This window comes from Prionailurus viverrinus, chromosome C1, assembly GCF_022837055.1.
Source record: "Prionailurus viverrinus isolate Anna chromosome C1, UM_Priviv_1.0, whole genome shotgun sequence".
Classification (NCBI taxonomy): domain Eukaryota; kingdom Metazoa; phylum Chordata; class Mammalia; order Carnivora; family Felidae; genus Prionailurus; species Prionailurus viverrinus.
This window is the reverse complement of record NC_062568.1, coordinates 133395301-133421277: the sequence shown is the minus strand read 5'-3', so window position 1 is coordinate 133421277 and position 25977 is coordinate 133395301. Positions and strand designations below refer to the sequence as shown.

Sequence of the window (25977 nt, the reverse complement as noted above, 5' to 3'; positions counted from 1 at the left end):
CTATGCCTACGCATTTCAGTCTAAGCCTTCTTGACCTTGTTGGAAAGAATAAAGGCTCTTTGCCGCTAAAGCTGTGTACACTTGGAGGTGCCTAGGAAGCTGAAGGTCAAGAAGCTGAAGGTAACCCAAAGAAGCTGGGTCTTCTCAAAGACCCTGGGGGTATGGTGCAAGAGTTGGCTTATCTTTTCCTTGCTTTTTTGAAACCTCCATGGAGAGAGGTTGATTTGATTACCAAGGGAGACGGAGGCCTTGGGAGCAGGGAGCTATCAGAAACGTAACTCCGAGCTACACTGGTTGAGAGCATTCCCAGCAACGGAGTTGGGAGGAGGAAGTGGCGACTTGGGAGGGGATGGAGGGCCATCCCAGCAACCAGAGAGGTAGTGAAGGGGCCCTGGAATCCCGACTGGGAAGTGGGAAAGGAGTCGGGCTACAGAAAGGGAGCAGTGGAGCTTCCAGGCAAATTCTAGAATGTGCCCTAGGTGTGACCTCTCCTTCTCTCCCTTACCCTCAGAGAGTGTTTCTTGCCATTCTGAGTCTAGTGCAGCCCTCCCCTCCCCTGGTGCTCTAAAAGAGGCCCACCCAGCTCTTATGTTTCTCCCTCCAAGCTGGCCTTCCAAGTCTGAGAAGAAACTGAGCAGAAAACTTCAGACCTCCATGTCTCCCCACCCCCTTCTTCTCAGATCAGTGTCCCATATCCTACACATTAAGGCTCCTTTTAGCTTTGATATCTCTTGGAAGGTTAAAAAGTAGGGTAGTCATTTTGGCAGAAAAAAGTAAACTGAACAGTGTACAGGAAGATACAGCAAACTAGTTTTTTCTGTGGAGGAAGATAATGAATTAATTGTCTGGGCGAGAATTGTGGGCGGTTGTACAAGGGAGGGCAGGAGGGGGTGGTGGAACTGTGCCGGACAGCTTGTGCTCTCGTCCTTGAGAGAGGAAAGGATGCCACCACACGCGTGGAGCCACCTTGCTGTGCTCTCCCTCCTTCCATTTGTCTTGTGAGTGGAAGAAGATAGCAATATGGAGGTGGAGTAACCATCTGTTCTCAAGGATGGGAACCAGACTTTAACTCACCACTCGAGATGAGCTATATTCACCTGCCATTGCTATCAGGCACTGAACGTATGACACCAGAGAATGCATTACATCAGGAAAGCAAGGTTCATTTTGTAAGAAAATCTGAGGTATTGTGAGAGTGACTTTGGTGGTGGTTTTTTCTTGTTGGAGATGAAAGGTAGCACACAAAGAAATGGAGTCCTACTGCTCTGAGGTTTGTTATTCATAGGGAGACAGTTGGATGTTCTGCAAGCAGATCCCAGACCTGAAAAGAAGGCAGGAATAGCAAAGGATTTTTTGTTTTTTTCTCAGAACATTGGTCTGTTCAAGGAGAAGGCAATCCTGTGGCTACATGAGAAGGAGCTTGTGAATCATTGTAAAAGGCCAAGGTTTGTGAAAACAGCGGGTAAAGAAGACAGCTGGAAGTCAGTTCAGAGCTTGAGCCAGCATGAGGAAGAGAGTTGCTGAGCAGTGAGACGGATAGCAAGGGGTGGGGGGTGGGGGGGGAGTCTGACTAGAGGGACAAAGGCTTGTCTATAGCAGTGTTTCAAACGTTTTTGGATTACAACACAGTACAGAATGGGTTTTGCACTGCGACCCAGGAGAGAAGTAAGTATGTGTGAGTCTGAAACCAGTTTCATGAAACAATATGTACTCTCTTGTGTACCGCATTCTGGTTTCTGTTTCTATGCTTCTGTTCCTATTCAGTGTTCTGAAAAAGTCATCATCTATTAGTGGATCAGAGTCCATTGTCAGGAAACCATTTGCCTAATGGATGGATAAACAGGTTGCATTTGGGTTGGAGATGCTGGAGGAGGTGGAGGGGAGCACAGAGTTGATCGGGAAATCTGGACCCCTGTTGGTCCACATGGGACAGGTGGGAGTGTGGGAGCCCATCTGGTATGCTCATTCATGCAGGACTCACGTTAGTGAACGCACCTGGATGGACAGGTGCCAAAGGGGACTTCCTATCAATTGTATCCACTTCAAAGCAAAATGGTTTTGAGGGAAAAGGTAGCGTGGAAGGAGTAAACTTGAATTTGAAAACAGTGTCTTTAGAGCAGATTTTTCTCTGTAGGTGAAGAGGACAAATGGATCCAAAACAAATTGGCTGGTGGGTTTAGGCCACGTCCACTTTCATCAGCTGGATAGGGAGCAGAGGGGCTCATAGTGCGAAGTGTAGGCTCATAACTTTCCTCACAGCTTTGAGAAGTTCTTACAGAAGAAGTCAGTGCAGTGTGTTGTTTCAAAACTCCATGTGCTGATCAAACTCATTAGGAAATTAGCTGCTTGCCTCCCAGAGAAATGGAAAAGTACTCTCATTACCTTGTGTAAAAGGGTTAGGTTATCAAAGCTTCCTTAGACCTCTAGTTCAAGATCTACAATCAAACTGGAATCATCATCCATAGGCTTTGGGATTGCCAAAAAAAGCTTCTTGGAGAAATAGGTGAGGCAGCATGCAGCATCCTTGAGCTAATTTCCAGGATCTGTGGCCTGGAGTTAATGATGGGCAGTGTATCTGCACGCCTTTGATCGCCTTTTCATAACAATTACCACCTGCCTTCCCCACCTGACACCATCACTAGTGGGCAAGCACAACAGAGCACAGAAGAAAACGTGCACGGGGGTCAGGGTTCACTCTGGTTGCCTCCTTATTTGCTTGTTTTCATCATCCATACTCTGACCTAGGTGGAGACTCCCTTTGACTCATCCTTGCTTTGTTTGATTTTCTTACCTCAGTTGATATGTTTTCAGTGTGTGGCTTTACTTCTCCTCAGCTGTCTGGTATATATATCTAATGCTTTCTCCACTGTTACCTCTGAGCTCTGGACTTAGCGGTGTCCACCTGACTATTTGCATAGAGTCCTGTGGTTGGATTCTGGCCTGTGTTGTGTTGGTCACCACCATATCCCGTCATGGCCACCCTAGAAATAACTGTACATTGATGGGTTAATACATTGGTTTTGATTTAATTTTTACATTTTGGGGACATGGAGAATCTATCTTGGTCAAGTTAATTTAATTACCTTCTCCAAATAGGCTTAAAAATACCTTTCAAAATTACATTTTGAAGACAGAGAAAACTTCTATTTGGTATATATTTATTTGGTGCGATGGGGAAGAAGGAATTTTCATTCAGGGAAAAATTTAGAACAATTAACCCCCCATCCTCCTTTACAAAGTGTTAACATTTTAGGGACACAATTCCCCAAACTGGTCTTGCTCAATTAACATGTTTTGCTCTAATACGTGCAAAAACATTGAGACAGTTAAAGAATTTAAATGTTTTCTAATTTATTACCTGCTATTTTAAGGATTTGTAAAGACTTCAGCTGTATGCTAATTGAGAAAGATTCGTTGCCTTTTCAAATTTTAAAACCGTGTGTGAATGTCAGGAAACAGTCCAATTTCCTACCTGCTTAGTGGAGGAACCCAGGGTGGGATAAAGGCTATAAGGGGGGGGAACCAAGTTGCCCACCTGGGAGGCCTGGCTGCCTGGACTGAAGGGCAGCTGGTTGGGAGTATCCCAGCTTAGGATCTCCTAACCAAAACCTCGAGACGTTAGGCATCTTGAGGATTGGCAAATGCTTTAAAACCTAAGGTCGTGGGGCGCCTGGGTGGCTCAGTCGGTTAAGCGGCCGACTTCAGCTCAGGTCACGATCTCACGGTTCGTGAGTTCAAGCCCCGCGTCAGTCTCCGTGCTGACAGCTCAGAGCCTGGAGCCTGTTTCAGATTCTGTGTCTCCCTCTCTCTGACCCTCCCCCGTTCATGCTCTGTCTCTCTCTGTCTCAAAAATAAATAAACGTTAAAAAAAAAATTAAAAAAACCCTCAAGTCGCTACATGTTTTCTGCAGTGTTCTTTATTTTTAAATGACAAAAGCGAAACTTGCTCATTTAAAAAAGAAAGAAAAAGAAAAACCATTAAAACAGCCAACACTGAAGAGAATGACAGTTTACACTTTCCCCTTTCTCCACCTGCTGTCTCCTCTGGTTTGACTCCCAAACACAGCCAGGTAGCAATTTGGGGGCACAGCCCTTCTTCTCTACAAATGCCGAAATAATCCAGTTAGGTATTTATGAAATATGTATTATTTCACAGCCTGCTTTTGTCCCCCCCCCCCCCCCACTCCATAGTGAATGGTGAATGCCCTTCTGTATCATCTTGTGCATTTGAATGTCTGTGTAAGCTGTGATGGTGTGGCTGTGCCAGTATAATCATTTCCCCATCATTGGACCTTAGGGTTTCTTCGAATGCTGTATTAAACACCCTTAGACATGCATCCTTTCACACATCTGTGCATTTGTTTTGATGATAAAAGATGAAATCATCAGTATACTGCTCATTTTATAATCTAGTTAACACAGTGCTATCAAAATTTACATATTCTACCATTTAGTTCCCCAAATATTCAGCTGTAAAAGTAGAGTGCTAGACACATAGTGGGGCAATGCACAGCCCTTGCTTCCAGGAGCTCCCCATCTGAAGTAGGGGGGGGGGGGGCTAGGCATAAACACTGGTTATAATTCCTTTAGTTTTTTTTTAAATTATTTTTTACATTTTATTTATTTTTGATAGCACAAGTGGGGGAGGGGCAGAGAGAGAGAGAGAAGGAGACACAGAATCCGAAGCAGGCTCTAGGCTCTGAGTTGTCAGCACAGAGCCCGACGCGGGGCTCGAACTCACAAACTGCGAGATCATGACCTGAGCCGATGTTGGACGCTTAACTGACTGAGCCACCCAGGCACCCCATAATGCCTTTAGTTTTATTTATACCCTACCTTGTTCCAAAAGTGATCTGGGATGGCTTACAAAGATCCATACAATATGACAAGATACAGTAGATTTAGGATGAGAAAGAAAAATAAGCCAAAAGAAAATAAGATGGAGTTATGAGTGAGGTTGTAAGGGTACCTTCAAGTTCTGGCTGTAGGCTTTGCAGCAGCCTAGAAGAAGAGACAAACAGCCCACAGCAAGGTTTAAGGTGTCCAGAAGAGAAACCAAATTGGAGAAATCCATCTATTCCTGATTCTGGGAGGTGAGAGAAACTTCTTTGGATTTTCAGCAAGAAAACACTGCATATGCAATGGCCAGCATTCTCAACGATGTCCCCAATGTTGTACAAAACCTAGTGACCTTGCTTCAAGATGCCATTTCATGTCCTGTTCCTCCTTGCTAGCAAGGGGTAACATACCTTGGCCCTCCTCAGTAAGAGTCATTAGGGTGAGGGGTAAGTTCATGGGTTTAATCCAGAGAGAGCTTTAGGAGTACCAATGAAAGTAGCAATCTGGTATTATTCTTAGACCTTGTTTTCTACAAGGTAGAACAGGATATATAATCTTAGTGGAATTTCTGTGAGTAGAACCCACTTCCCTAAGATTACTAGCCTTGCAACTTACAAAGCAAGAGGTGAGGATATTTATTGTTATGGTTTTTTTTTTATTTTTTTTTAAAGTTTATTCATTATTGAGAGATAGAGACAGGGCATAAGTGGGGGAGGGGCAAGGAGAGGGGGAGACAGAGAATCCGAAGCAGGAGGCTCCAGGCTTTGAGCTGTCAGCACAGAGCCCGACATGGGGCTCGAACTCACAAACCATGAGATCAGGACCTGAACCGAAGTCGGATGCCCAACTGACTGAGCCACCCAGGCGCCCCCATTGTTATAGTTTCTATTTAAATTCTAGTTGACATACAGTATAATGTTAGTTTCAGGTGTGCAATTTACTGATTCAGCGCTTCTGTACATCACCCAGTGCTCATCAAGACAAGCGCACTTCTCTATCCCCATCACCTATTTAACCCCTGCCCCTCACCCACCTCCCAGAAGTGAGGATTATGTTTAAATGGCATTAATGTATTGGGACTGTAACAATGAACAAGATATTTTCCTCTTAAAAACACACATGCCCAAGTCTGCAGTTGGTCCATGCAGGAAGGATGGTATGTGTTGACACTGAGGAGCTCTGCAAGTGAGAAGGCCCAGAGCCATCATTCCAAGAAATCTTGAGAGCATCTCCAAGCTTTCAGTTATTACTAGGTGGTAGCATGGGAGAGTATTAGCAAGACTCAGAGGTCTACAGATTGGGGCAGTGTGACCCTGTTTTGTGAAGCTGGGAAAGTTCCACTCTCATGAGCCACCTGGGTCTGCGTTTCCATGACCACATCCACATAAGTCTTGCCTCAGAACATCGTCCCAGGACAGTTCTTTGTTACCAAGTCTGTCGGTCAAGCTGAGGTACTTTAACAGGACTTACCCTAAAGTTAAACGTGAGGTTTGTATGTTTGTCAGTGTTAACCTTGAGGTCACCCAGAGCAACGTGTGACTGATTTGCACATCACCTCTTAGCTTGTGAAGTGTTTCAGAGAAACGTGTCTGTGTGTTCAGATTTTTTTGGCTGCCTGATTAAGTGTCAAACCAGATACTGAATCAGGCTGCTAAGTGCCACATGTATTGGGAAACAGTGCATTTGGCAAAGGCAATCTATGGGAAGAGGTCAGAAGAGAAACCGCTCTCAAAGTACCTTAGTAAGGGTGTTAAGTGGCCCTTAGGGACCAGCATGAAAATTCACCTAGAAAATTTAGAAACTCCTTGGCTGTCTTCTCATTTAAGCCACTACACCGCCCAATCAGATTAGAGGTGAAGGTAAGCTGCCGGGCTCCTAAGCCGAAGGTGAAAAAGGAGAGGGAAACGATGACACAGCTTCAGATACCAAATATCTATCATTTGAGAGATGGGTGTAACATTTCTTGGTTAGGAAAAGGTGGTGATAATAAGTGCTATCCTTTATTGAGTGGTGTTTTGATGTATTCCTGAATAACCACCCCGGAACCTAGTGGTTTACAACAATGATTTCTTATTTGTTGTGACTCTGTGGGTGGCCAGGCAGTTACCCTGACGCTTCTAGGCTCATTCGTATGGCAGTATTCAGCTGGAGGGTCCGTTGGGCTGGAAGATGGAAACAGGCTTCCTAGTGAGGCTGGGAGCCCGTACTGAGTGTTGTCTATCAGCTGGGCGTCTGGGTTCTCCAGGTGGTCTCATGCTCCAATAGACTAGACCGGTTTCTTCACATGGCAGGTTTAGAGCAGTGCTCAAGAGAGCAAAAGGCAGATGCTGCAAGGTCTTTTGAGGCCTACCTATGCTTCAGAAACCTCACAGCCTCTCTCCTACCGATTGCGTGTCAGCAGATGGCAAGGTCAGCCCAGATTCATGGGGGCAGAGACATAAACTCTTACTTCTGGGTGACAGGGGTGGCAATGTCACACTACTGAGGAATTATCACAAGTAGCTACGTGTGTCGAGCACTGTGCCTGGTGCATTGATTTCATCTCACGTAAGCCAGACAACCCTCCTGCACTGTAGGCGTTCTTACTCCCTTTCATCGGACTTGCAAGTTAGAAAGGTCATATTCTTCTTGCCCATGGCAACTTGATAAATCCTGGGACTAGGATTTGATTCTAGGTCTCTCTCTAGTTGAATGAAATGCATTTTAAGACTCAACAGGTGGGAGATTTGCTCAATTGTTCTTCAGCTCCTCTAACGCAGTTAATATTGTCTCTGATTCCTGTATAGAGCAGGCAAACAGAGAGAAACATAGAAGGCAGGCAGGCTTTGTTCTACCTCAGCCACTTCCCTGCATCCCAGAGACTCTCTCAGGGGGAATTGGATCAACAATTTGAAGGTGGGATGGACCTCCCTCTCTCCTAGGTTCTGATTTCCCAGCTTGCTTGGCAGTGATTCCTTTAGAAAAGGAACAAAACATATTTTGAAAAATCGTGCTCTGTCCAGCTTTTCCTTGATTTCACAGTGTTGGCAGGAACCCAAGAGATATCCCAAGCCAAGAGGCTCCCTTCCAGAAAGGGAATTGCAGGGAAATCAGGACATCCAAAGTTGGGTAGAGGTTGGCTGCAGAACCTCATTCCTCTTCCTGAGTCCCCCAGGTGATATGACACCACCTGCTTCAGCTGTAGGGCTCCTCACACGCTAACCTCTTCTAAGACTAGGAGAGTGTGTTTGTTGTATTTGAAATGTTGATTTCCTTAAAGGTGACACCTCCAATTGTACACATTTTCAACCCCTTATTATTTGTGCCAAGTACTGTATTTGTGTGATCTTCCAATTACTGTTGTCTCTTGGTTTAAGGCATTCTGGTTTAACCAAAAGCTAATGGCTACCATTGGAGCTCTTAGGTTTGAAAAACAAAAACTTCTTTACAATAAACTTTTAAGTGGGTTGAGATGCTAGGAAACATTTACCAAGTAAATAAAATGTGCCATCGTGCTCTCAGGCTTAAGGCCCTAGAAAGTGAACTGAATTTCTAAGGGGAGAATTCTATGGTGGATTGGGGGCTGGGAACCAGCAGAGTAGAAGGGAAAGCTGGGGAAGGTGGCCTTTTTTCAATTGTCACTCCCTTATACTTCTTGTTAGGCATTAAAAAACAAATCCCATATCAGAGAGTAGGTGTAAAATGAAATTAAAAAATGTAAATAAGACAAAAAACTTAAAAAGTTGACACAACATAGATTAACTATATTAGATTTCATTTTATTTATTTTTAAGTTAGTAGCCAGAATATGTAAAAAGTATAAATGAGCATAAGTTAGGAAAATAAGAATAAATGTTTTATTAAAATCCTAATCGAAAATACCTGTAATAGGGGCACCTGGATTGTCCACTCGGTTAAGCTTCTGACTCTTCTTTTTTTTTTTTTTTTAATGCTTATTTATTTTTGAGAGAGACAGAGACAGAATGTGAGTGGGTTGGGGCAGAGAGAGAGGGAGGCACAGAATCTGAAGCAGACTCCAGGCTCTGAGCTGTCAGCACAGACCCTGACATGGGGCTCAAACTCACGAACTGTGAGATCACAACCTGAGTGAAAGTCAGTTGCCCAACCGACTGAGCCACCCAGGTGCCCCTAAGCTTCTGACTCTTGATCTCAGTTTAGGTCTTGATCTCAGGGCTGTGAGTTCAAGCCCCACATTGGGCTCTGCGCTGGGCATGAAGCCTTCTTAAACAAAACAAAACAAACAAACAAACAAACAAAACCTGTACTAGAAGGGAGACCTAATCAAGTGCTGTGGGAAACAGAGGAGAGAAATTATTTCTTGAAAGAGCAGGAATTCTCAGGGAGGGGTTAAGGAGGAGATACCCACCCGTCCTTGCTGTGCCAGAATGCCGTGGTGGGGACTCTGGGCTGAGTGGAAAAATATCAACCTCCCAACCCCCCAACAACAACCAAACTTTAAAAAGAAGACTACAGAATCTTCTTGACTGGTCTGCATAAGAATACATACAGAGAAAGTACTGTATGAGCACATGTGAGAGGGGCAGGGAGAAGCTCTGGGATATGAAATTTTGAAAAACAATGAGAAGGGTCAGAGAAAGATCTAGAAGGCACTAGCATAAGGAGACAAAAGGGAAATCTTGGACTAAAGTGATTTGTAGAAATATGAATTAGCTATTACAACAGTTCTCCAAGTTGTTGCAAGATGGGGCCACCCCACAGCCCCTGAGTGTGGGGGTCTTTTACAGAGCCAGTTTGGGGAACAGAATTTTAGCCTCCCTCCTGCTTGTACATCCTGTGATTGTAATTGTTACATAGGACGGTGGGAAAAATAAAGGTCAGGTAGAAAAGTATGAATATTTAACCTTAAATATTTAAAATTTTGTTATTAAGACAATCTATAAACAAACAAAAAAAAATTTCAGGGAGGTGTCCATTGCCAGGGTGTGTAACATGGAGAATTGAACGATTTCTCTTTGATTTGAATTCTGTTATATGCTCTTGGAAGAAAAAGGATTGAAGGAATGGGAAAAATATAAAGGATACCCTTATTCAAAGTTTAGTATCTTAAGTGACAGGGAAGAGCCATAGAGAATTCTTTTCTTATCCTCATGAGCAGTTCCTTGTTAAATCTTAAGTAACATATATCTGAGAAAGGGAGTGTAATTTAATCATTTTAATATAGGGTTCCTTACTCCTTCCTGGTTTAGTCTTCATTTTCTTCCCATTGCTTCTGTTTAAAAAGCAGTACCATGAATATTGGAGGATTTATGGAAGTTAGGTTGATTTCTTATGTAGCTGCCTTCTGGTAGACCTTCACACTAATGCTGATGGCACTTGATACTCAGGAAATGAAAGGAGGTGGAATGTTTCTGCACATAGTTTTCCTAACTTTTTTTCATATAGCTTTTGATGTAGAATGAAAATAACAGTAATGACAATAAAAAACAAAAAGTATAACTGTAGTTAGTTGAGAGCTTTGTACATATTTGATTAGATGTTTAATGGTTTTTACAAGAATAAAAAGACAAAAGTGGGTAGTGTGCTAGTTATTTTTTACTAAGGGGGGGATGTTATTGTCTCCGTTAATTACTAACATTTCACAAGCACTTAGATAAGCATTTACCCATATGTAAATGCAAACAGAAACCAGAATGAATAGGTGAGGTGCTGGTTTGGCTTTTTTGAAAGAGTTTTTGTTTGGTTTGGTAAATGTCTCATCTTCTGCAGTCATGCGTTCATTTAAAAATGGCTTATAGTGGGGTGCCTGGGTGGCGTATTCGGTTGAGCGTCCGACTTCAGCCAGGTCACGATCTCGCGGTCCGTGAGTTCGAGCCCCGCGTCGGGCTCTGGGCTGATGGCTCAGAGCCTGGAGCCTGTTTCCGATTCTGTGTCTCCCTCTCTCTCTGCCCCTCCCCCGTTCATGCTCTGTCTCTCTCTGTCCCAAAAATAAATAAACGTTGAAAAATAAATAAATAAATAAATATATAAATAAATAAATGGCTTATAGTTTGCAAGTAGACACTTTTAAAACACTTTCACGTGTTAGGCTTACTGACATGGTAGATAAATCAGTAAGTACTTCTGTAGTTGGTAAGAGTATGAAAATACAGTGCAGATAATTATTATGAAACCTTTGAACACATACTATTTGTTGTAAGGAATTTGGGGTAGACAAACTATATATGCTACTGCTATGACCTAAATGTTTGTTTTCCCCTCCCCACCCTGCAAATTCATATGTTGAAATCCTACCCCCAGGAGGTGGTAGTATGAGCCAGCAGGGTCTTAGGGAAGTGATTAGGTCATGAGGGTGGAGCCCTCATGAATGGGATCAGTCCTCTTGTAAGAGACCCCACTTGAGCCACCTTGCCCCTTCTGCCAGGTGAAGCCTGTGACCTGGAGGAGGGCCCTCACCAAACCATACTGGTACCCTGATCTCAAACTTCCAGCCTCCAGAACTGTAGGCAGTAATAAATTTCTGTTGTTTATAAGCCACCCAGTCTGTGGTATTTTGTTACAGCTGTACAAATGGACTGAAGCACTTATTCAGTATTAGGTCACTTTAAAATATTGATGGGTACTTTTTGCTCTTGGACATTTGAAGTGATTTTCCTTTTGAAGGAAATATGTTCTCAGGTTTTCCCAATGTTCTGACTACACTGTAAAATGAGGGACCTGTTGCTGATGAGATACTAGCAGAATGAAAAGCACATATAAGAATATGAGTATCTGTTATTGTCATTTTATTTAATAGACATTTATTGAGCACATGCTATATGGCAGGCCTGCGCTAGGCATAGGGATGCAGTGGTGAGGGAGAAAATGTTCATGTTTCCCGCCTTTATGGGGCTCACATTTCTCTGGGGGAAGGAGACATTCATTGAAATTGCAGCTACATCTGACAGAGACAAATACCATATGATCTCACTCATGTGGAATCTAAAAAAAACCAGATTAATATACAAGCAAACAAATAGAATCAGATCTATAAATACAGAGACCAAACTGATGGTTGCTAGAGGGGAGGGTGGTGGGGAGTAGGCAAAATGGGGAAAGGGGAGAGGGAGACACAAGTTTCCAGTTAAGGAATAAGTCACGGGGATGGAGGGCACGGTGTAGGGAATATAGTCAGTGGTACTGCAGTAATGTCCTATGGTGACAGATGGTAGCTATGCCTGTGGTGAGCCTGCTGTAACATACAGAATTGTTGAATTGCTATGTTGTGCACATAAACTAATATAACATTGTGTGTCAACTATACTCAAGTTAAAAACAAATTTTTAAAAATAAATTGCAGCTGTAAAGGTGAGGGACTTGGCACTCTGAGAGCAGATGAGGGGAGGGGGGTTGATCTGGTGCTGGAGCTTGGAGAAGGCTTCTCTGAGGAAGTGAGGGTTGACCTGAGAGCTGAAGAAGTTTGAGAGTTAACTCGGGAGTAGCCAATAGAAAGATCAAGTTGCAGAGAATAAAGGGTAATGGGGAACAGAAGACTCCCAAGGCAGCCAGAAAGGATGGATTCAAAGTGCACGGGTTAGAGAGCTTGCCTTGAGGTGGAAGGACAGATGGGTGAAGGTGCAGGTAGTTTGTGTGCAGGTAGTGTTTTCATATGTTGGCTTCTATTTGTGTGTGTGTGTGTGTGTGTGTGTGTGTGTGTGTGTGTGTGTGTGAAGTCAGATGGGGGTTATCTGTTAAGAATGGGGGTGGATGGTTAGAGGTTTGAAAAGTAGAGATGATTTAGAAAATCATTTGTGGAGTGGGAAAGGATTGGTTGGCCTAGGCAGTGCGTGGGAGCACTGTGCAGCCTTGAGGGTTGTTTGATCCCACTGTCATTCCTCACTCACCAGCCTCAATCTCTGCGGGTATGTGACATTTCCCAACAGCGCTCTGATTGTTTAGGACTCATCACTGAGTAAATAGTTGAGCAGCTCTGGGGTTGGAGTTTTGCCAGCTCTTGGCAGTGGAAAGGGAATGTGGGGTGTTAGTAAGAGTATTACTGAAATGATGGTCTCTAGGATCTAAGCTGATGAAAGAGGGAAATAAAACAGAGGAAAGGACTAATGCATTAGGAACAAGCAAAGAGGTCAAGTAGTCTTGAGAATGTTGTAATACTGAGCACACCTGAAGGAAAAGTCAACAGGGGAATACTTGAAATGCTGTTTCTGAGGCAGATAAACAATGAGTAAGGGACAATAAAGGTCCCTGATTGGTTGAGGTGGCATGGAAGAGGTGCCATTTCTGATAAAGAAGGACTGAGTTGTTAAGGAAATCTTGGCCTCCTACATAGTAAGAAGTCACTCAGATTGATATCAGGGCTGGAGATCAGTGAACTGAGACCAAAGTCCCTGAATGGAAGGAAATGTTCAGGAGGTCAGAATATAACACTGAGGAGGGGAAGAGGAGGCATTACTGAATAGTAGGACCAAAACACTCTGGGTGTTTCCAGGGAGCAGGGGGATGGAGGAGTAGGGCCTGAAGGAGACCACAAGGAGCAAAGAGTATATAGGCTGGCCTCCTGACTCTGAAGTGTGGGAGACTAAGGCATCTGCTCCCTGAGAGGGGCTGCTGGGGAGGAGGAGTGTCTTCGGAGCATGTGGAGGAGAGGCAGGGGATATGTGTGGGGAGCAGCAGCCCCAGGGGGTTTAGTGGACAGGTTGGAGAGGTGGAGGGACAGAGGGACTGGGTCAGGTGGCTGCCGGGAAGGAACTTTGGAGCATGACAGAGGTAGAGGATAGATTTCTGCAGTGGGGTCTGCCTGCATGGGTGTGTGTTGACTGATGTAAACAGGGATGAGTTAGGGGCCTAGGGCTAGTGGCCAGACACTGGTCTTGTTACCCTTGGCTGGAGTGGTAACAGACCCAGAAACTGCATGCCATCTTGCTGCCGGGGATGGATGATGGTGGAAGCAGAAACTTCGTGTCTGCTATATGCTGAGTACTGTTCTAAGTATCTAGCACACATGTGGTTTGTGCCTTAGGACAGCTGTATCAGGTTAGGACTGCTGTTACCTCCATTGTGCAGGAAACTGAGGGCCAGATAAGGCAAATTTAGAAATCTGTCCCGGGTCACACAGCAAGCAGTGGAATAAGGTTCAATCCCAAGACCACGACTGAGCCTGTGTTTGTCCCATCATGTTATGTGTACTTAATGTTTTCCTACAGATGTAGTTGTGATTTTTAAAAATCTAAATGATGGACTATTAGAAGCTTATGTAGTATTTAATGCAAAATTGTCTTTTTAGATACCAAAGTTCAGTTCAGTCCTAGAATCCCAGAATCTTTGAGAGCTCTCTGAAGGCTAGACTTGGGCTCAACATCTCTCCCCCCACCCCCACCCCATGTCCTTTTATCTCTTCCGTGATGGATGCCCAGGCACCTCTAAATTGTTAGAAGGTTCTTCCTTGAATTAAGCTGAACTCTCCTCTCCCTGTAATTTTTGCCCATTTGTGCCTTTTTGAGTAATGCAGAATAAGTTCCATCTTTTACTTTTTTACACGACCATGAAGATGTTTGAAGGATGCTCTTGAGTCCTTTCTAAGTAATCTTGTTCCCAATGGTTTGTGATTAATTCAGAGTAAAGTGGGACTGGTAAGTGTCTTGATCCAAAGGTACATTTTTATGCTAACTACCTGAGCCTGAAGTTTGTTTTTTGTTATTAGTATCTTCATTACATTATCATCTCTCATAGGTTTGTGTATCTTCAACTGCTGAGGCTTCCACTGTGTGTGTGTGTGTGTGTGTGTGTGTGTGTGTGTGTGTGTGTCAGAGAGAGAGAGAGATGTAGCCAATATGTTAAGTCCTATACTTAGGCATTGCCTTTGGACAATTTATTCCTGTTATACTTTTTCTTTTTGATTGGGACTCACTATTTCCGCTTATGAAGAGAATTTAGGAACCTGATTCTGTTAACCCATTACATTAGCTATCCTTCCCAGCTCTGCATTATGTGCAGGTTGAGTATCATATAAATATTTGTAAAAATGTTACTAATACAAACCAAAAAGAGAGAACCTTATAGGATATTAGAATATATTTCTCAAGTTTATTTTAGCTCATTAATCCACAGGCTGCTTCTAGTTTTTCAGCTAGCTCTGGATTTACCTAATTTTGTTTTCCAGCCACATTTCTTCATATTATTCATAAAGCTTTCAAGAGGAACTTTCAGAACTCTCCTGGAATCAAGTTATCCTTCATTTGGTATTCTTCATTCTGCCAGGATTTGACAGTCAGTTAATTGTGGGAATAAGGGATAGGAAGGGGACCAGAGTGACTGAGCTATTCTAGATTGGAAGATGGGAAAGTGTGGTGGATAGCACCATTCTCTGAGCTGTGGTACTCTGGGAGAAGTACTGGTTTGGGATTAAGTTCAGCTTGAGTCATGTAGAGCCCATGGGGCCTCCAAGATGCCCCTAAGGAGCCATCCAGAGGGAAGGTGATCATCCAGGACTAGTATGCTGGGGGATGGTGAGGTTTGGTTGCACACAACAGAAGCTACGTTAAAGATTTGGGTCATATACCCAGGCAGAGCCTATAGAGTGCAAAGAAGAGGTTCTGGGTTGGGGCAGGGGAGGTAGACATTTCAACACTTGAGGGAGTTCATGCTTGACAGCCTCCACTTTTTGGTGAAATGCGAAGGAACCATATCTATTATAAGAGAGAGAGAACTGAAGATTTAAGTCCAGTGAGTGTTTGGAATCAATGTGGGAAATAGGAAAGGGAACTTAGGAAGGACGGGAAAAGGAATGCTAAACACAAGGAAGCATTCTTCCCAGCTTCCCCCTTCCTTGCTGCCCTTAAAGACAACCACACAAGACCTTTTCCTCTTTAACATTTTTACTGCTGATCACTATCGCAGTGGTTCATGCTGTGTCAGAATGGGAAGGAGTGCAGTTCTGCATGTGTCTGGAAGTGGCATACTTCCTAGGGAAGCCCTTGTATTACAAGAGAATAAGGAACATGGGAAGTGAGAGTAATCATTGTGTTTCCAGGTTGGTAGTTCTAGATTCAGCTGGCGGAACTGAGTCTTGCACTTCAGCCTTAAAGAGTCTTGTTGGGACTTTAACAGAAGAGAAGATGTCCTGTTGGTTTGCACTAAATACCTTCCGATATTTCCTCACTGTTTACGTGTCCTCTCTGTTGGGTATTTATTTCACGGAAAGTGGGGAATACTCCCTTAGCACCCTGAGCTTGGCACTTTATGTGCTAGTGATCAGTTTCTTTGCTTCCCTACTGGCCTATAAGCGTGTCCCTTTTTGTATTCGAGACCTGGCACAGGAGTTGGCTGGTGGGCATGTGACAGATGTCTAATGAACTGTTGGCTGAAGTGAGGGCTGAGTCGGTTTGGCTGCGCTTTTTCCGGTGACCCTGCCTCTGGGAGTCCTGCTGGAGGGGGCTCGTATAAGCTGACGGCAAAGAGATGTACTTCAAACCTTCTCATGTTTTTCTTCTAAGAAACCAGCTTGAATGGAAGCTTATGGAAACCGTCTTGGGAGAAAATGTTCAAACATCATTGCATTCTGGAGGCCTCTGGAAGAGTTTCTCTAGTGTGAATCAAGATGGGCTAATTACATTGTAAAGTTCATGTCTAGACACTCCCCTTGTAAATTGCCACAGAAATATTTCCCACTTCCTGTTCTGGCTGTTCCTTCCTAGCCTAGAATCCCCACTTTCTACCAGCTCCTAGCCACATGTAGAGGTGTAGGAACCAGGTCTAATACTTTTCTCCTTTTACTGTGTATTCTTCTCAATAATCTCCAAACTCTCAAAAGTTCTTAATCTATGTCAGTAATTAGTGTTGTTTGGCTTTGTCCATTTTCCTCCTTCTCTTGCCTGATTTGGTGAATGAACAGAGGTACTTGCTTTCTACCAGAAGCCTTGGTTTTCTGGGGGAAATTTATAAAAAAAAAATCACAAGATTTGTCCTTGATTTGGCATGACTAATGAAGCAAGCAGCTGCTTAATAAGAAGCAAAGCTGAGAGTAGAACAATTTAATTAGCTTCTGTCTGTTGAGCCTTTAATAGAAGCCACAACTGGACTATATGGAGCTCTTTAGTTTTAAATGAAATGTTTTTGTGAAGGGAGACTCTCAACATGTCCCTCAAAGACCCCAGTTAAGTGAAAGGAAATCTATTAAAAATATAAAGTAGCCAGTATAACAAAGACTTAATAAAAACTAGGTGTTTTAGGAATGGGGGAATTTCTTTTTTTTTTTTTTTTTTTTTTTGAGCACTATAGTTCCAGTTTATTCTAATAATTTTTTTATGTCTATTTTTTTTTATGAAATTTATTGACAAATTGGTTTCCATACAACACCCAGTGCTCATCCCAAAAGGTGCCCTCCTCAATACCCATCACCCACCCTCCCCTCCCTCCCACCACCCATCAACCCTCAGTTTGTTCTCAGTTTTTAACAGTCTCTTATGCTTTGGCTCTCTCCCATTCTAACCTCTTTTTTTTTTTTTCCTTCCCCTCCCCCATGGGTTCCTGTTAAGTTTCTCAGGATCCACATAAGAGTGAAACCATATGGTATCTGTCTTTCTCTGTATGGCTTATTTCACTTAGCATCACACTCTCCAGTTCCATCCACGTTGCTACAAAAGGCCATATTTCATTTTTTCTCATTGCCACGTAATATTCCATTGTGTATATAAACCACAATTTCTTTATCCATTCATCAGTGGATGGACATTTAGGCTCTTTCCATAATTTGGCTATTGTTGAGAGTGCTGCTATGAACATTGGGGTACAAGTGGCCCTATGCATCAGTACTCCTGTATCCCTTGGATAAATTCCTAGCAGTGCTATTGCTGGGTCATAGGGTAGGTCTATTTTTAATTTTCTGAGGAATCTCCACACTGCTTTCCAGAGCGGCTGCACCAATTTGCATTCCCACCAACAGTGCAAGAGGGTTCCCGTTTCTCCACATCCTCTCCAGCATCTATAGTCTCCTGATTTGTTCATTTTGGCCACTCTGACTGGCGTGAGGTGATACCTGAGTGTGGTTTTGATTTGTATTTCCCTGATAAGGAGCGACGCTGAACATCTTTTCATGTGCCTGTTGGCCATCCGGATGTCTTCTTTAGAGAAGTGTCTATTCATGTTTTCTGCCCATTTCTTCACTGGGTTATTTGTTTTTCGGGTGTGGAGTTTGGTGAGCTCTTTATAGATTTTGGATACTAGCCCTTTGTCCGATATGTCATTTGCGAATATCTTTTCCCATTCCGTTGGTTGCCTTTTAGTTTTGTTGGTTGTTTCCTTTGCTGTGCAGAAGCTTTTTATCTTCATAAGGTCCCAGTAATTCACTTTTGCTTTTAATTCCCTTGCCTTTGGGGATGTGTCGAGTAAGAGATTGCTACGGCTGAGGTCAGAGAGGTCTTTTCCTGCTTTCTCCTCTAAGGTTTTGATGGTTTCCTGTCTCACATTTAGGTCCTTTATCCATTTTGAGTTTATTTTTGTGAATGGTGTGAGAAAGTGGTCTAGTTTCAACCTTCTGCATGTTGCTGTCCAGTTCTCCCAGCACCATTTGTTAAAGAGGCTGTCTTTTTTCCATCGGATGTTCTTTCCTGCTTTGTCAAAGATGAGTTGGCCATACGTTTGTGGGTCTAGTTTTGGGGTTTCTATTCTATTCCATTGGTCTATGTGTCTGTTTTTGTGCCAGGAATGGGGGAATTTCTTAATGGTGAGTTGTTAGAGTGCTTTTGTTTTTTAATGTATTGATTACACCAACAGTTCATAAAATGGATAATGTGTAATACTATGTTTTGTAATACAAATTTTAGCAAACATTAATGAAATAAATGCTCATTATATACGTTGAATTTTAACAAAAGTGAATGAGTAGCTCACATCCAGCACCCTCCAGGACTCGTAGGAAATGTGTAGAAAGAACCCTTCAGGGCAAACCATCCTCACATTTAAGATTAGACTGTCCACTCTTTTCTGGTTAGTGGCTTCATTTTCTTCATTTATCTGTCCACCTGGCCCCCATTTGCTTTAATCTTAGAAAACCATTTTGCCTTTTACATGTCACTTAGTGAATTATAATGATGTTTAATTTATGCACAAAACTTACTTTTATGTATTATTTGGTTAATAGGCTAAAAGATCACAAATTAAAAAATTTAATACCCCAAAACACATGTTGAATTAAAAAAAAAGTAAATGAGCAATAAAGTTAATGGAACCTCCTGCAGAAGAATGGTATTATCAATATTTTCACTGAGCACACACACCAGAAAGAAAGAATGGGGAAAGAACTCATTACAGACACATGAGTTCTGTCAGAAGGGGCCCTGTGGGAGCCTGATTCTTATTACAAGGTCCTGGTTGGAAGGGAATGAAGTGGGGTTATTGCTAGTGCAGTCAATGACTTGGTTTTTCTCTAGTGAATTGGCTCCACGAGGTGACTTTATTTCTTCACATTAGGCAGCTGGGAATATGTATTGATTCATTTCCTTTTTATTTGAGGGTCAGCTCTATCAAAGATGGAGCCATTTCTAGAAATGCTATATTTGCTAGATATGAGTAAATGCTTTAGTATCTTTCTTTTGGTCTGAATGTTCCTAAGATTTTTAGGAGACAAATAAAGTTCAGTTCAATGAGAAAGGAAACATACTTTGAATGTGTATATATGCATATTCTTTCTGCTAACTCTACCCTTAAAACCTGAAATGCTTTTATAAAAATCTTTTATTATAAAGATAAAAAGTCATGGAGGATTTTTGGTCTAAGGATGTGTGTGATTGCAGAATTATTTTTAAAAGTAAAATACTAATTTAAGTAGAAAAGAACCAGATGGTATTATTCTTCTTAAGATTTTAATTTTGGTTTAAAAGTTTTTTGTCTCACTGTACAATTAGTTTTTATAACATAATTATTTTTTGTTTTGCTGTTGCAGATAATCTTAGTTTTATTATGATTTTTGGCTTGTTTCCTAGAAATTATCTAATGAACTCATTTTATAGATGAGGAAATAGAGGCATAGAGAAATCAGGTGATTTGTCCTAAGTTTAATTAAAAATTAATATTACTAAAAGAATACCTTCAGTTATAGTACTTGAAATTTCCTGTTAATGTTAAACACTAAGACTTAGATAATTTTGAATATCATGCTATTAAATTTGCCACCTGAGATTTGTAAGAGTGAAATATTTAAGATAACCGATTTTTCCCCTTTTTTATTTTAATACAGATATAAGATACATGACAAATAGCTGGTAAAGACTTAAAAGTCTTTTAGTTTCTTTGTATTCTTAGATTTGTGCTAAATTAAAATAAATTACTAAAAATATAACCACATACTCTTTTAAAATTAAAAATTAATGTAGATTTATTATGAGCAATTTAAAGCAATTTATAGCCATTATTTCTCTTAACAGGTTGAAGAAATATGGATACCAACACCAAACTGATCTTCAGCACTGTTTTTACCAGCTTTTTCACCTTTCAGCTTCTTTTCCACTTTATAAGTTACTGGTTTTCAGCAAAAGTTTCTCCAGGTTTTAATAGTCTCAGCTTTGAAAAGAAGATTGAATGGAACTCAAGGTAAAGCATATGAAAATGTAATTGATTTTAAAAAGTGAGTTTTATGAAATAAAATCATTTAAAATATTTCCAAAAAATCTTTCATTTAAGATCTAACAAAATTTAAGGTCAGATTTTTTTTTTAAGTTTATTTTTTATTTTGAGAGAGAGAGCACGCAGTTGAGTGGGAGGGGGGCAGAGAGGGAGGGTGAGAGAATCCCAAGCAGGCTTTGTGCTGCTGTAGAGCCCCACTTGGGCCTCGAACTCAGGAACTGTGAGTTGTAACCTTAGCCAATATCAGGAGTGGGACATTTGACTGACTGAGCCATTCAGGCACCCCTACGGTAAGATTTTTTTTAATTTGACCTTGGGAATAAATAAAAGGAAAGTAAGTAGATAGATCTTGTATGAGAAAATTCTAAAAATTCTTATATTGAAAGATGTTGGAAAAAATTGAACTTTCTGGGGAAGTGTGGGAAGGTTAAGTAGGCTTCAGCTGATTGCAGAAGAGTCCTGTTTTACATTCTTCTCTGAAACATTTATGAGAACAAACACATGTCTTTGGAAATGATAACATAAATAAACGTTAGTTAGGGCTGTGAGTAGCCTATATATAGTGTTGGCTGGTTTAGCCAGACTGGGGGAAGTTATGCTACTCACCAAAGAACATGGTGTATGGTTAGCACATCTGTATCTCTCTTTTAATGAACTTTTCATTATAATTCAGAGACCAGAATCGACTTTTTTGCTAAAATAAAAATTGCTTTTTAGATTTTTTTAAACAAAGAATAAAGGGAAAATGAGTAGTACATGTAAGTGATAGAAATCTGCAGGAGTTTTAATTCGTTGGTTTACAGTTTTTGTGTGAGTGCAACTCATTAATCTTTCACGATATGTCAAACACAAAATGACTCTGATGAGTGCTTCATGTGCTTTGGAGCATTTCGCCTCCAAACCACCGGGCATTTGCAAACTGCAGTGCATTGGAGCAACTATGGGTATATTCTTTTGTTGTTACTTACTTGAAGTTGATGCTAACTGTAAAATGAATTCAGCAGGTCTCTAAAATAGCTATAATGATTTCTCACTGAATTTTCCTTTTAGAATAACTTCTGCCAAAGTCGAAGTGTTTATTTGAGGATGGTCACATTTGACCAGAAATTCCCTGTCTTTGAGCCAAATTGTTTTGTAGGCATCCACTTTTATAACTCAGACTGGGAATAAGACTCGAGTTTCCTTCTGCACCTTACAGTGATTTGTCCAGTTCATACATGCTGTAGCTCTTTTTACCCCAAAAGTGAGAATTATTTCTCTCTGTATTTTTGAAAAATAAGAAGTAGGATTTTTGTTTTGTCTTAAGAATAGTGCGAAGCTGCTGTTAAAATGTGGGATACAAAAGATACTAACCATTATTTTTAAAAACCCTTTCTAACCTGGAGATAGGTGGAGAATAGGGAGAGAGAAGGAAGGGGCCAGGGACTGGGTTAGGAGACCAGATTTGCTGAGATTCAATTTTGAACTGTTTTTCATTTCCTTTTCACCATGGTTAGGGTAGGTAAGGGCATTTGAATCTTGGAGAGCAGCAGGCCAAAGAAATAGGGATGGTACAGAGAGAGGGGAAAGATGAAAATGAAACGAAATTGAAAAATACTTTGCATTATTCAGTCTTATCGCTGCCATTCTATGATGCACGGAATCACCATTTGGGAAACCAAGTTCCTATTTGTAAAGGAGTCTAGGATTATAGAAGATTCATTACCCTACTCAAATGATGTTCTCTTCTCTCTCTTTCTCTATCATATTTACTCCTGTTCCCACTCCAGCTTGGTTTACATGAGACTTAAGCTGTGAGGTAGAGTGCAAAGAAAGAAAAAAAATTGGCTGCTTTTTGTGTAAAGTACATGTATATGTCTTGAAATTCAGCTTCTAGTCTTAAAACACCAAGATCAATATAGCTCACATAATTCTTACTAATAATCAGGAAAGTTTCTGAACAACTAGTTGTCTAAGCTGTACAGTAGCAAAAGGAGGGAAAAAAAACCAGAAAATTCACACCCGAGGGATAACAGTTTAATTAATTATAAGTGATAAATTGTATAATTCATTGTTGCTTTTTCTGGAAAAAAGCATACCTGTAGGTATTATTTATATCTTATAATTAAAAAACATTTTCTTATATCCACTTGTTTTCCTATGGTATAGAAAGCCCAATTGTGTTGAATACTCCTAATTTTGAAATCTACTTCTCTAATTTTTAACTCTTATCTGTTTGAGCTAAATAATTTCTCTTGGCAATATTCTTAATACTTGTGAATGATTAAGTCAGTAACTTTAAATTGCTGTTCTACGGTGGTCATTATTTCACTGCCTTTTCATTAGCATAAACATTTCTTTTTAACCTTCTTTGAAAAAAAAGTATGTTCTTTTGGGTAGAATCTTGGTGTTTCATTTTAGACAGTGAGGAATCTACATCTTGCTTTACCAGGAATCTGATTTTAAAGAATACACTGAAATGTTTATTAACAAAAGTTTCTGAATGAATAGATTTTTAATTCAGCGTGCAGTATGTAAGCACAGGGTTTTTTCTTTTTCTGCTCATTGTAGTGGGAGGTTGTTTGACCCAAGTTAAGTTTTAACTTTTCTCTCATGAATTATATGCCATTTCAATCAGCTAAGCCTTTTTAATCCTTCCCATTTACCATGTAACATTTCAACACAAAAGGGAATTTGAGGACTAAGTATCAGGAACAAAACTGTCATTTTTCCAAGGGGAAACATTCTGATCTAAGTTTACTAAACACTAGAGCAAGTTAGTAAGAAGTTGTGGTTTCTCCTTTCGTAGAATTTTTGAATGGCAGTAGAATGCTGGTTGTATGATTATTTAAATGGAGTGTTTTATTTGACATAAAGGAACTTAAATCCTTAGACTGCTATGTTCAGTATATAGGTGTGTTTGGCGTGAAAATTCCAGACTTGTAAACCAGATAAACGGGGTTAATTATTCACACTTCAAAATGATCCTTTGGTATTACAAAGTGCCTTTAAATTAGTGAGGATTTTTGAGCATTTAAATATGATTTGATTTAACATGATATATCTATTTAGGACCACATCATTTATTAGATCGAGGATATTGATTTTTCAAGTTACAGTAAAATTTTCTAATATCAAGCTTTATGTTAGTTAATATATATTTTTATGTTTATATGTTTTATGTTTATGTTATATATTTTTATGTATTTTATGTTTATGTTCTATATTTTAAGTTTATATATATATATTTTAATGTTTATTTTTGAGAGAGAGACAGAGACAGAGCTTGAGTGGAGGAGAGGCAGAGAGAGGGAGACAGAATCCGAAGCAGGTTCCAGGCTCTGAGCTGTCAGCACAGAGTCCGATGCGGGGCTCAGACTCCCGAAATGAGAGATCATGACCTGAGCGGAAGTCGGATGCTTAACCGACGGAGCCATCCAGGGACCCCTATTAGTTGATATATTTCACTGTTAAAGAATTGGGGTCATATTTTAGACAGAAGTTTATTGTGCCCCATTAATTTCTAAAGAGAAAGTTTTGTCATTCCTTTGTCCTTTAACGAAAAGAATCTTCATTACTTGTCAACATTTTCATTATGTGAATAAATATATTGCATCCTGTGTACAGTTCTTTAGCAAATCCGAGAGCTTGGGTATTGGTTGAACCATTAAATTATTAGCAAGATTTCTTTGTAGAAACATGTTTTTCATCTAAACCTTTCTCCTTCTATACAAGAAAATTCAGCCTGGATTTCGTGAACATTTTGCTTCGCTTGAGCATGTCTTTTAAAAATAGATTTTCTGTATAAATTCATGGTCCTCAATTTTTCTGTTTAGAAGTGGTTTCATAATAATGACAAAAAGAGACTAATAATAGCTGCTCTAGCTTCCTCATGAATTGGTTACAGGAATCAAGTGCAGCAATGCATGTGAATGTGCATTTGACACTGAAATCTCCAAGGTAGTAAGTTTTCATTTCATGATCCATTCGAACCCTGATTCAAGGATATGGAATTGGTTAAGGCCAGTAGGTTTGGAAGTTATTCCTAACTGATTGGAATGGGAAACTAATGGCACAGCAGTGCTGTTAGTGATGGAGCTTGGAGTCAGGTGCCAGGTAGTGGGCTCACCAGTTGCCGTCTGTCTGCACAAAACTCTGTCAGCTGCATCATCAGATATGCTTCCACTTTGGAACTTTTAACGAATAAGTGATTCCACAGTCTTCTAGCAGGAAACTGTAGACCTGGGCAACCTTCTCGTTATTAATTCCAAAGTAAAGTTGTAGCCCTTGGATTTCCAAGTGACAATTTTGTTATGCTTTTAGAGCTACTCCATTCGTATACGTAAATGCTTCCAGATTTCACATCTTCAAATGTTAAATGTCTTTGCCAGAATTAAAGTTTATTGCAAAGAATCTAAAATCTTTGTATGTATTTTGTTTTTTTTTCAGGGTAGTATCTACATGCCATTCTTTGGTGGCTGGGATTTTTGCCCTCTACATTTTCTTTTTTGATGAGGCTGCAAAAGCTGATCCACTTTGGTAAGCTGTTTCTTTCCAATATAGTCCATTTGATTCATGTTTTGATATTAATTATTAATAAGAACATTTCTTACTTTAAAACGGAAAATGTATTGATGGTGCATGGTTTATTAAAATGCTTGTGCTCAGACTTATTTTAGCGAGGTGCAATAAAATGATTTATTTTAGATTTGAATACAAATAATGAAGGCCACTTTGCACTAGCATTGCAATTGTTACCCAAGACGGAGAATGTGATGATAACGATGTAAACATTTATACTGACTTAGTAAAACCAAGTTGTTGTTACCACTGTTCTGAGCAAAAAATGAGTTCCTATTGAGATAGGATAGTCAACTTGGATAATATCTACTGAAGACTCAGTTTTGTGTTTAACCCATCATTTGATATCAAAGGTATAACAATGAGAATCATTCATATCCATGTGAGAGGACTTTAGTACCACACGAGAAGATTTGAAGCACTAATAATAACTGTGTTCAGCCATAATAGGATAATTTGTAAGGTGATTCTTTTTGAAAAAATTAAATGTTGTTGCAATGGCAGAGATACTGAAAACTGTTCCCTAGAATTATAGGAGAGGGCTTAATTCAGCTTGTTTTGAGAGGTGAGGTATGTTTTGAGAAAGCCCTGCATAGGGATGCAGTAGATGTGGGGCTCTGGGGGATGTGGGACGATATAACTTTTGACTATTTGTTTGACTGCAACGATGTCATTTTAATAAATATGGAATTATGCCCATCAGGATAGTACCAGTATTGGTAAATTTTCATCGGGAAGGTATTTTTCAGTGAATCAACTTAGTGAATTTAATTCCATGATGAGGTTTTTTATGTAATCTACCTAAACAGTTTCTAAGGTTTTTTTTCATAATTTTATTAGAGTAATATGGTTGTCAACAGAACCAGTTCTTTTGGGAGATGAATTTTGACAAAGGTTTGATTCACTGATCAATTTTTGTCCCTATCAAATGTTTACCTTGTGTAATTTTTGATATTTTCACATTTTCTTTGATGCTGTAATTTATTCCAGGTTCAATTTTCCTGG

At 40.5% G+C, this 25977-nt stretch overlaps 1 protein-coding gene across 4 annotated transcripts in view; it reads left to right on the top strand.

The window, feature by feature from the left end:
* The window catches only part of TLCD4 (TLC domain containing 4), a 99894-nt gene that overhangs the window by 29617 nt on the left and 44300 nt on the right, over nt 1–25977 (top strand). For 3 of the 4 annotated variants that reach the window (XM_047871536.1, XM_047871535.1, XM_047871537.1), the window contains 2 exons: nt 20214–20379; nt 24841–24930. In XM_047871536.1, coding sequence (XP_047727492.1) covers nt 20225–20379; nt 24841–24930 — 245 coding nt within the window. In that variant the 5' untranslated portion in view covers nt 20214–20224. Of the gene's footprint in view, nt 1–97; nt 121–20213; nt 20380–24840; nt 24931–25977 lie in introns of those variants that run through there. The other variant, XM_047871539.1, reaches the window with a different exon arrangement.